Consider the following 12,292-nt stretch of genomic DNA (forward strand, 5'->3'; position numbering starts at 1 on the left):
AGCAAGAACCAGTTTTCATATGATTGGAATATGAGCCTTTGAAAATTCATACTGTGCGTGGATACATAGATGAGACAGTGGTGTAGGGAACAGGGATTTAGGTTTATTAGGAACTGGGGAACTTTTTGAGAAAGGAGGAGTCTATAGAGGAAGGATGGGCTCCAAAACCAAAACAGAACCAGACTGCTGGTATGTAAAATTAAAAAGGCTGTAGAGGAGTTGTTAAACTAAGGGCTGGGGATAGCCGACAGATGCAGAAGAGCACACAGTTCAGACAGAGAAAACCCTTAGGGGAAGATCTATTAAGGGGGATTCTGTATATCATACTAAGAGAAGATGGAAATTGATAAAGTACAGGTAGGAACTGAAGAGAAACAGTCCAATGAAAAAGAGTCTAATTCAATTACAGCACATATTGGCAGACAGCTAAAAAGTGACAAATTTTCTAACTGCTTGTATACAAATGCTAGAAGTCTAAATATTAAGATGGGTGAACTTAAGTGCCTGATATTAAATCAGGATATTGATATAATAGGCATCACAGAATCTTGGTGGAACGATGATAATCAATGGGACACAATAATATCAGGGTACAAAATATGTAGGAATGACAGAGTAGGGTGTGCTGGGGGGGGGGGGGGGGGGAAGTGGCACTATAGATGAAAGAAAACAGTGTCAAAGTAAAAATAGTAAATGGCTCAAATTGTACCATAGAATCTCTATGGATAGAAATTCCATGCTTCAAAAATAAGAATATTCCATGCCTGACTAGAACAGTGATGGTGATTGTGAAATGCTCAGGGAGATCAGAAAGGCTAAAGAAAGAAAACTCAATAATCATGGGGGATTTCAAATATCCCCATATTGACTGGGTACATGCCACCTCAGGACAGGATGCAGAGATAAATTTTCTTGACATCTTAAATGACTGCTTCTTGAAGCAGCTAGTCCTGGAACTCACAAGGAGAGAGGTAATTCTTGATTTACTCCTAAGTGGAGCACAGGATCTGGTCCAAGAGATGAATATAGATTAACCACTTGGTAATACTGACCTTAATATAAGGAGAAGCTAAATAAATTCTTTGCATCGGTCTTCACTGCAGAGAATGTGAGGGCAATTCCCACACCTGAGCCACTCTTTTGAGGTGACAAATCTGAGGAACTATCCCAAACTGAGGTGTCAATGGAGGTGGGTTTGGAACAAATTGATACATTAAACAGTAATAAGTCACCAGGACCATATGGTATTTACCCAAGAGTTCTGAAGGAATTCAAATATGAAATTGCACTAACTGTGGTATGTAACCCTATGTAACTCATCACTTAAATTAGCCTCTGTACCAAATGACTGGAGGATAGCGCTAATATGACATTCACTTTTTAAAAAGGCTCCAGAGGCAATCCTGGCAATTACAGGCCAGTAAGCTTAACTTCAGTACCAGACAAAGGTTGAAACTATAGAAAAACAGAATTATCAGAAACATAAATCAGCAGGATTTGTTGGGGAAGAGTTGACAGTTTTTGTAAAGGAAAACCATGCCTCACCAATCTATTAGACTTCTTTGAGGGGGGTCAAACAAACATGGACAAAAGTGATCCAGTGGCTATAGTGTATTTGGACTTTCAGAAAGTCTTTGACAAGGTCCCTCACCAAAGGCTCTTAAGCAAAGTAAGCAGTCATGGGATAAGAGGGAAGGTTCTCTCATGGATCAGTAGCTGATTAAAAAACAGGAAGCAAAGAGCAGGAATAAATAGTTTTCAGAATGGAGAGAGGTAAATAACTTGAGGGGCAGCAGCAGTCAAAAAACCTAACAGAATGTTAGGAAAAATATCATAATGCCGCTACAGATATTCATGGTACACCCACACCTTGAATACTGCATGTAGTTCTGGTCACCACATCTCACATATACATATATACACATATATAAGAATTAGAAAAGGCAAAGAGGACAACAACAAAAAATGGTTAGTGAGATGAAACAGCTTCTACATTGGGAGAGATTAAAAAAACTGGGACTGCTCAACTCAGTATAGGAAAGACAACTGGGGGGGGGGAAGATATGATAGAGGTCTATTAAATCATGACTGGTGTGGAGTAAGTGAATTGGGAAGTATTATTTACTCTTTCACATAACAGAAGAATCAGTGGTCACCCACTGAAATAAATAGTCAACTGGTTTAAAACGAGCATAAGGATGTATTTCTTCACACAATGTACAGTCAACCTTAGAAATTTGTTGCCAGGGAATGTTGTGTAGGCCAAAAAGTATAACTGGGTACAAAAAACAATTAGATAAGTTGATAGAGGATAGGTCCATCAATGGTTACTAGCCAAGATGGTCAGGGACACAGCCCCATGCGCTGGATGTCCTTAAAGCTCTGACTCCCAGAAGCTGGGACTGGACAACAGGGGATGGATCACTCGATAATTTCCCTGTTCTGTTCATTCCCTTTGAAGCATGTGGCATTGGCCACTGTCAGAAGACAGGATACTGGACTAGACGGACCACTGGTCTGACCCAGTATGGCCATTCTTCTGTTCCTATGATAATTGATCAATCAAGAAACCAACTCATCGCATCAAGGAACACATGTCTTTATTTAAGCTGGAACTTCAAAACAGTAAACAAAGATTGCACAAGAGGACTGCTCGAGATATAACTAAACATCCTAAGAACTTCTCCTTCCCCCTCTGGGCTTCCAGATGCTGAAAACCGAAGAACTGAAAAGGGAATGTAGAACGATGGGGTTTATGTTACAAGGCATTATATTATCTAATTAGAATTCTGTTATTTCATAAATGTAAATTGTTATCTATAAAATGATAATAAGAAAGATAATAGCTAATATACAGTAGATAATAATAGTTCACAGTAGTTTATGATATAAGCCTTAGTAGAAACAACTAACTGATTTACTTGTGATTATTTCCCACTTAATTGATTTATACTTTACCCCAAACTGATTAGAGGCCAAATTATGTTTTATCTCAGATTGCCTCTGCCCCTCCTTATTGCTTTGATTCATGCCACTGCTCCATTGGGCTCATTACAAGTATACCTTATTTGGGAAATCATTTGCAGTCAAAGACGGTTTCATTTTGCATATGCTCAATGGGCAGAGTTAAGGCTGACTATGCAAATTTAGTTTGGCATTTTTTGATTTTTAAGAAGTTAATAAGAGAACCTTAAGGTTGTTTAGTTAACTTAATGTCTTTTTTATTGCTGTAAAATGGTACATAGCACAGATTTATAAATATAAGTTCCTAAAAACATATAATATGAGGCTTTTGCATATACAAACAAAAACAAGGAATCCCTATCAACTCATCACAGAGAGTAAGAATAGTGTCTGAAGTTACAGTAGCTAGGAAAAAATTACAAGGGCTACTAGTCCTCAATTTTCAGGACAAAACGGTCACCAAGTAGAATGAGGAAGAAACTTCATCAACGATATAAAATTTCAGAGTTAGGTATAATTATGCCTCTCTCTCTCTGAAGTATCTAGTCTTAGTCACTATCCAAGACCAGGACTGACCAGGCCTGTTCTACTAAAATTACTCTTTACACACACAGTATATTTTTGTATTGGTGCACTTTGAGCCCTACCTCACTCAAATCACAATCAGAATAAGTTCTTCTCTTGCAATCTGACTGGCTACACTGCTGGATGTTACTTTTCTGTAAATATGGACAGTGGCCAATGCCAATGTCATGTATGCAGCAGAGGTCATGTCTACACCACCACTTATGTTGGCAAAATTTATATAATCTCACACGTAACAAAACCACACCCTTCAGCAACATAAGTTTCGCCGGCATAAGAGGTAGTGCGCATAGTGCTAGGTCGGTGGAAGAGTTTCTCTCGCCGACATAGCTACTGCAGCTCATTGGGGGTGATTTATTTATGTCAACGGGAGAGCTCTGTGCTGCTGTAAGGTCTCTAGTGTAGACAGTCACAAAAGTAGGGAGACAAGTGCAAATGCAAAAAGAACCCAATTAGAGAAGCTTTTGCCAAAGTTCAGTTTATAATAGCAAGAGAAAGTTACTCACCCTGCAGTAACTGAGGTTCTTCGAGATGTGTGTCCCTGTGGGCGCTCCACTCCAGATGACGGTGCATCCCGACGCCCTTGATCGGAGATCTTCGGTAGCAGTGCCTGCTCGGGACGCACGCGCTCAGCTGCTGTCTTGCAATCTCGTTAGAGTGGGCCTGAGCGCACGCGTCCCGCCCCCCCTCAGTTCCTTCTCTACCATGGAGAAGTCAGAATAGTACTCCAAAGTAGAGGGGAGGAGCGCTGGGAGTGGAGCACCCACAGGGACACACATCTCGAAGAACTTCAGTTACTGCAAGGTGAGTAACTTTCTCCTCTTCGAGTGCTGTCCCTGTGGGTGCTCCACTCCAGGTGAATGTGAAGTAGTACCCATTATGGCTGGTGGGACTTTGGAGTTGCAGCAGTGAGTACTGTAGAGGGTACTGTATGGCCTACTATGGTGTCTGCCGTGGTATCCTGCGTGATAGCATAGTGTTTGGTAAATGCGTGTTCAGATGACCATGTGGCCACCTTACAGATATCAGGAATGGGTACGTTATGGAGGAAGGCAAAGGATGTTGACATAGCTCGAGTAGAATGAGTTCTGATGCCTTCAGGCAGTTGAGCATTCTGAATGCGGTAACAGGATCTGATGCAGTCAGAGATCCACTTGGAAAGGCATTGCTTAGAGATGGCCACACCCTTCGATCTCTTGGTAGTGGAGACAAATAGTCGCGAGGATTTACAAAATGGTTTAGTCCTGTCTAAATAGAAGGCAATTACTTGTCTGATGTCGAAGGTATGCAGAGTCACCTCGTGCGGAGTCTCATGAGGTTTGGGATAGAATGTAGGTAAGTATATTGGTTGGTTAAGGTGGAAGGTGGATCACCTTACGGAGAAATTTAGGGTGTGGTCGCAGGGTAACTTTGTCTTTAGAAAAGGTTTGTAGGGAGGGTAGGCCATCAGGGCACTTATTTCCCCTACTCTCCTGGCTGATGTTATAGCAACCAAGAAAGCTACATTCATGGACATGTGAAGAAGAGATGAGGTAGCTAAGGGTTCGAATGGAGGTTTCATAAGACCGCGAAGAACGACATTGAGATTCCATGCAGCTGCCGATGGATAAATCTCAGGGTACAGATTTTGTAGGCCCGTGAGAAAGTGTTTTACGGTGGGGTGGGCAAAGAGTGAATAGCTATCTAACAAATCATGGAAGGTGGTGAGGTCTGCGAGGTGTACTCTGATGGAGCTGAGCGAGAGTCCATCCTGTTTTAGTTTCAAAAGGTAGTCTAGGATGTTAGGAAGGGTTACAGTATGGGGTGTTAAGTGTTTATGTGAGCACCACAGGGAGAAGCGCTTCCACTTCTGCAGGTAAGTTTTATGAGTGGAGTCTTTTCTACTATGCAGGAAGACTTGCTCGGAACAGACTAGTTCATGGGTCTGGAACCATGAAGGAACCATGCTGTCAGGTGGAGTTTCTGGAGCTGAGGGTGAAGAATCCGCCCGTTGTCCTGAGAAAGCAGATCTGGTCTGAGGGGAGAGTCCATGGAGGATGGGTGGACATGTGGAGCAGGTAAGGATACCATGTCTGTCTCGGCCAAGCTGGGGCAATAAGTATGACCCGGGCCTTGTTGTCTCTGATCTTGCACAGAACCCTGTGTATCTGAGGGATCAGTGGAAAGGCATACGAGAGAGTTGTTCCATGGGATAAGGAACGCGTCTCCTAGAGATGCAGTCCCAAATCCCGCTCTGGAGCAAAATAGGTGGCATTTGCGATTCTGGGTTGTAGCAAAGAGGTCTATTGACGGGGTGCCCCAGTGGGAGAAGAACTGTTGTAGTATCGCGGGGTGCAATTCCCATTCGTGTTCTGTGGAGAAATGTCTGCTGAGTGCGTCGGCACTAGTGTTGTGGCAGCCGGATAGGTACGAAGCAGTAATTTGTATGTGGTGTTGTATGCACCAATTCCACAACTGGATGGCCTCCATACATAGGGAGTGTGATCGTGCTCCCCCATGTCTGTTGATGTAAATATATATATGCTATATTGTCCGCTAGGACCCGGACAGATTTGTTCTTTATGGGGGGGGAAAAAGTGAAGGCAGGCTTGTCTCACTGCTCTGAGCTCTAGGAGATGTGTGTGTAGACGCGTCTCTGGCACGGATCAGTGGCCTTGTGCCGTGTGTGCCCCCAGATGCGCTCCCCAACCGATCAGGGAAGCGTCTGTGGTGAGCATGAGCATCGGGGATCGTTGCTGGAAGGGAACGCCCATGCAGAGGTTCTCTGGTCTTGTCCACCATTGTAGGGAAGCTAGTACGTTCGCTGGAGGAGTTAGCAGCATGCAGAGGCTGTGCCTGCTGGGTTTGTAGTTAGAGTTGAGCCAACCCTGAAGACATCTCATGTGCAGCCTGGCGTACTTGACCATGAAGGTGGTGGCTGCCATGTGGCCAAGGAGCTGTAGGCAAATTCTTGCCTTTATCCTGGGACGAACAGAGCGCATGCGTATGAAATGTGTGATAGCGAGGAATCTATTGTGTGGGCGTGAGGCTCTGGTTCGAATTGAGTCCAGGTGAGCACCAATGAATTCGATTTGCTGTGTAGGTGTCAGGGTGGATTTTTGAACGTTTATTTGCAGGCCTAAGCTGTGGAAGAGGGAGATGGTGAAATGGATAGCTTGTAGCATCTCATAGTATGAGTTGCCTTTGATGAGGCATAGTATAGGTAGGGGAAAAGTATGATCCCGTGTCTGCGGAGGTGGGCCACAACTACAGCTAGGGTTTTGGAGAATACTCTTGGTGCTGTGGAGAGTCCGAATGGGAGTACCCGGTATTGAAAATGGTCGTGTCCGAGTGTGAATCGCAGGAAGCGTCTTTGGGCTGGATGAATGGATATGTGAAAATAGGCATCCTGTAGGTCGAGGGCTGTGAACCAGTCCCCTTGTTCCAGTGCAGGTATTATTGTGCCCAGTGTGACCATCTTGAATTTCTGTACCCTTACGAATTTGTTCAGTCGGTGTGGGTCTAGTACAGTAAGTCCTCAATTAAGGTCGTCCCGGTTAATGTTGTTTCGTTGTTACGTTGCTGATCAATTAGGGAACATGCTCATTTAAAGTTGTGCAATGCTCCCTTCTAACGTCGTTTGGCAGCCGCCTGCTTTGTCCACTGCTTGCAGGAAGAGCAGCCCAATGGAGCTAGCTGGTGGGTGGTTGGAACCAGGGTGGACCGACAGCCCCCCTATCAGCTCTCCCCTATCAGCTCCCTGCTCCCCTAACTTCCCTGTGCAGCAGCTGCTCAGCAGGCTAGCAATTGCAGCTGTCCCTCCCACCACTGCCATGTGCTGCTCCTGCTCTCTGCCTTGGAGCTGCTCCCCGAGACTCCTGCTTGCTGGGGGGGGGGGGGGGGGGGGAAGGAAGAGGGGAGCTAATGTCAAGGTGTCCCCCTCCCCTCTGCTCTTGCACCCCATTTACCCCAACTTCCAAAGAGCAGGGGGGACACACGACAGAGGAAGCTTCCAGGCAGCAGCAGCTGCGGTCTGGTCTCAGCTTGCTGATCTAATTAACAAGCCAATGTACTTCTGACCCCACTCTTCATACTTAAAGGGGAAATGCGCATCTCTCTCTCTCTCTCTCTCACACACACACACACACAGGGTGTGTGTCTCTGTCCGCCCTCCCTCTTTTCCTGCTGCCTTGTACAGTAGAGTGTGAGAGTTAACCCTTGAGGGCTCAGCCAATTGCTAGTTCATCATTTAGCAGTAAGGCATTCCCTGGAAATATCCCACCCTCTGACTCCTCCACCTCAACCAAGCTTCACAATCATCAGCACTGTGTACCAGTATTAAATTGTTTAAAACTTATACTGTGTGTGGATGGATGGATGGATAGTGTCTTTTGTCTGGTGAAAAAAAATTTCCCTGGAACCTAACCCCCTCATTTACATTAATTCTTATGGGGAAATTGGATTCTCTTAACATCATTTCGCTTAAAGTCGCATTTTTCAGGAACATAACTACAACGTTAAGTGAGGAGTTACTGTATAGGCCTCCATCTCCCGGTCTTTTTCTGGGTCAGAAAGTAATGGGAGTAGAACCCTTTTCCTCGACGTTGTGTCGGCACAGGTTCCCCTGCACCTAGCTGTAGAAGATGAGCCACTTCTATGTGAAGTAGGTGCTTGTGAGAGGGGTCCCTGAAGAGGGACGGGGAAGGGTAGGAGGGTAGGATATAAAAGGGATGGAGTAACCGGACTGAACTATTTCCAGGACCCAACGGTCCTGTGTAATCTGCTGCCAGGCATGGTGGAAAACCTGGAGACGGTGGCCAAATGGGTAAATAGGCAGTGGAGTCAAGGGGTGGTCGTGCAGACCCTGGACCAATGCTTCAAAATTATTGTTTATTTTCTGATGGGTGGGAGGTAGCTGTTGTGCTTGGTTTTGTCTGCGCCTAGGAGGTCTAGCGCGATTCCTGGGTATATCGTATGGTCTGGGCTGAGGCCGGTGATACTGTTGTGTGCGTGGCCTCTGATAAGGTTGATACCGTTGTCTCCTGGGAAGGGATGGGTAAATGCCCAGGGTGCGCAGGGTCACTAGAGTCTTTCATTGTGTGAAGGACTTTGTTGGTTTTCTTGGAAAAGAGTTTATCTTTATCAAAGGGGAGGTCCTCCACTTTGGTCTGCAGGTCTTTGGGGATATTGGATGCAGAGTGCCAGGAAGATCTGCACATAACCACTGCAGTTGCAGTAGTGCAGGCTGCTGTGTCCGCCATGTCTAGAGATGCTTGTAGGGCCGTTCTGGATACCAATTGGCCCTTGACGAGGACTGACTTAAAGTCTGCTCTCCTGTCCTCTGGGATATGGGAGGTAAAATCAACGAGTTTATTGTAGTTATCGAAGTCGTAGCTTGCAAGTAGAGTGGAATAGTTTGCAATTCTGAATTGCAGAGTGGAGGAGGTATAAACCTTGCGGCCCAAGAGGTCAACAGCGCCAGGACGCACCGTCACCTGGAGTGGAGCACCCACAGGGACAGCACTCGAAGAAGAACAATTACTTCAGCCTAAAGCATTTTCATAGGGCTGGTGGCCTGAGGCCATTCGCTCTTCCCAGCCTTTCACTAGTCCTCAGGAAATTCCCCAAGCCTTAATTGCTTGAACAAACAGTAAAACACAAATCTGAAAACCTTAATACTATAAAATTGTAACACATGCACTTTTGTTGACTACATGCTGAAGTCCACTTCTTGGATTAGCCTTTAAACTCCTTCAGCATCATATAGAAGCCTAAGTAAATACACAGTACAGCTTGCTTTTAAATCCAGATTGCAAGTCTAAAGCAGCTGGAATATATAAAAATAGCTCTTTATCTTTGTGTTTCTGAGAAAGGTACATTCTATGTACATATTATAGATGAAAGATTCATGGGGATCAGGACAATTTTCTATAGAGCAAATAGAATTTTTCATAGGTTCCAAAGCCAGAAGGCATCACTATGATCAGCTAGTGACCCAGCGGTTCTCAAACTGTGGGTTGCAACCTTGTTTTAATGGGGTCTCCAGGGCTGGCGTTAGACTTGCTGGGGCCTGGGGCTGAAGCCCGAGCCCCACCGCCCAGGGCCAAAGCCAAAGCCCCCCACCTGGGGCTGAAGCCGTCAGGCTTTGGCTTTGCCTCCCCTTCCCACGGCAGCGGAGCTTGGGCAGGCTCAGGCTTCGGTCCCCCATCCTGAGGTCATGTAGCAATTTTTGTTGTCAGAAGGGGGTCGCGGTGCAATGAAGTTTGAGAACCTCTGATTAGTCTAACCTCCTGTATAACACAGGCCATAGACCTTGCCCTAAATAATACCTGTTTGAACTAGGACATGTTTTTTTTTCAATCCAATTTTGATTTTCAATTTTCCCTTGTCATCTTACTCAGGGCATTTTATAAGATGTAAGGGAGTACACTCAGCAATTTCATTAAGCAACATGCTTTTCAGCACAGATCACTCAAATGGTTCCAACTAGACCTGCCTACGGATTTTTATCACGTGGATGTAAAGTAATTTGAATGGGTGGCTAGGAAGCCCAGTAATTGAAAGATTTTTGAATCCACAAGAGCTCTGAAAGCTCCTAGTTGGACATTCTCATCCCCATGCTCACATTAAACAGATCAATCATGAGGGGTCTGGTGTCTGTCAATCATGAGCTTTTACATGCTCCCCCATAACTTACCTCCTGTACTGGCGGAGCTAGCGGATTCTTGAACTCTGATAAGGAAACTGGCAAAGAGAACTTGGAAAGCACAGACGGCAAATCATGGCCAGGAAACTGACATGAAAATTCCTCTGCCAAAGGGGAGTAACTATGAAAAAGAGGTACAAGAGGAAATTAGTCTTGCACTGTTGTCTAAACAGAATTTACATAAACTTACTAATACACATTCATTGCACAAGATGTGCCAATTCACAACAAAAATATTCTTTATGTTTTAGGTAAATAATAAAGAAGGCCATTATGGTTTATGACATCTAGTATCCTGATTACGTGAGAAAATAATGAACATATTCAATGTGGTATTAGCTTTTGCCACAGATTTTTTATTTTAATCACAGACTCATTAATTAATTGGATCTATTTTCCCATGGCCCATTATTACAGATTTTTTTTTTAAATTCAACAAACAGATGCAATATCTTCATCTCACTATCCCTAGCTCCGTTGGAAGGACAAAACATCATCTACGGGTTTGTCTACACAGTGGAGTAACGTGCACTTCTGGGGGTGGGATTTCTAAAGCACAGTGGCGTGTTGCACATTAATTAGTCCACTTAGATCCTGCTGGTGTACACTAAAGGTCTGTCTACACTTAGAGCTGGGGATGTGAGTTAGTAGTGCAGTCACTGTAGCAAGGGCAGCGGCTTGAGCTAGCTGCCCAAGTATATACCCATGGAGTCTGTGTGGGTTTGTCCTCGGGGGAGCGAACCCTTCCTACTGCTCACTGCTGTACCATGGCTACATGACTATTTTTAGCATGCTAGCTCGATAAGATCTAGCACGAGTACATCTCCTCGAGGTAGGAATCACAAGCCAAGCTCCAAGTGTAGGCATACCCTAAAGGTTCCCCACTGCGCACTAATGTAATTCTGTTTCAAACAGCACTATGTTAAAGCACACTAGACCTGCTGGTGTGCACTAAAGATACCCTACAGAGACCAATTTATGAGCAACACATTAGCGCACTTTAAACCCCGCCTCCCCGTAAGTGCACATTATCGCATAGTATAGACAAATCACACTCTGCTTCAGCACAAACTTCTACTGTTTGCCTAATCTAGACAAACCCTTACATGTGCTAAGAGGTCAAGATCAGGTTGGGGTCAGCTAACAGACAACATCTATTGCCTAAACACAGGATAGCACCTTTTACATGGACTTAGCTGGCTGAGGTAAATCTTAGACTCCTCCCTAGGCTTGACTTAAATGTGTTCTTCCATATTGCTCAGGGCACAGGCTCATAACTTACATAATTAGGAACGTACAATTTTCCAGAGGTAGTACAAAGGATGATCCCCACAAACAGTCCCCTCTTTACTTCCATGCTTGACAGAAAAGATGGGCCTTGCATCGTGCCTGATAAAGTCTGACTCTGCAAAGTGGATGGAGGAGGTAATTCCAGAGTCAAGAGCCCCCAACTGAGAACTCCCAGAGACCAGGACCATCACAAATAAGTATAGGAATTGCTAGCTCCATAGCCCCAAATGAACTCAACTCCTGTGACAAGATGGGTGAGGTAATAACTTTTACTGGACCAATTTTTGTTGGTGGGAGAGACAAGCTTTCAAGCTACACAGAGCTGTTCTACAGGTCTGGGAAAGGTATTCAGTGTCACAGCTAAATACAAGGTTGAACAGATAGGTTAGCATAAATAGCACATAGTTTCTACGGGACCATTCAAGGTGAAGTGGCCCATTAACACCTCTGTAGTCATAGGACAAAAAGGAGGGTTGGCTACAGATTTTTGTAATAAGTCCTAAATCCAGTGTCTTTATTAAAGGGAACCCAGGCAGATACAACTCCCAGGCAGAGAGTGGCCACAGCACTCTCACTGAAAGAATATGGGGACTCTCAAAAATCATCCTGAAGCCACTCACCACACAAAGGGCCAGCTTCCTCCAGGACACAACTGACTTCCTCCACAAACTCCACAACATTAACAACCTCCCTCAGAACATCATCTTTGCCACCATGGATATCACTTCCCCATACAACAACATTCCTCACAATGAAAGCATAGCTGCC

At 44.7% G+C, this 12,292-nt stretch overlaps 1 protein-coding gene across 3 annotated transcripts in view; it reads right to left on the reverse strand.

The window, feature by feature from the left end:
- Positions 1-12,292, reverse strand: part of NPRL3 (NPR3 like, GATOR1 complex subunit) — a 133,780-nt gene that overhangs the window by 54,402 nt on the left and 67,086 nt on the right. For all 3 annotated transcript variants that reach the window (XM_029911297.1, XM_024197798.3, XM_024197799.3), the window contains one exon: positions 10,226-10,355. In XM_029911297.1, the coding sequence (XP_029767157.1) occupies positions 10,226-10,355 (130 nt within the window). The remainder of the gene's footprint in view (positions 1-10,225; positions 10,356-12,292) is intronic.

Source organism: Terrapene carolina, unplaced genomic scaffold (assembly GCF_002925995.2).
Source record: "Terrapene carolina triunguis isolate 2854851 unplaced genomic scaffold, T_m_triunguis-2.0 Scaffold93, whole genome shotgun sequence".
Classification (NCBI taxonomy): domain Eukaryota; kingdom Metazoa; phylum Chordata; order Testudines; family Emydidae; genus Terrapene; species Terrapene triunguis.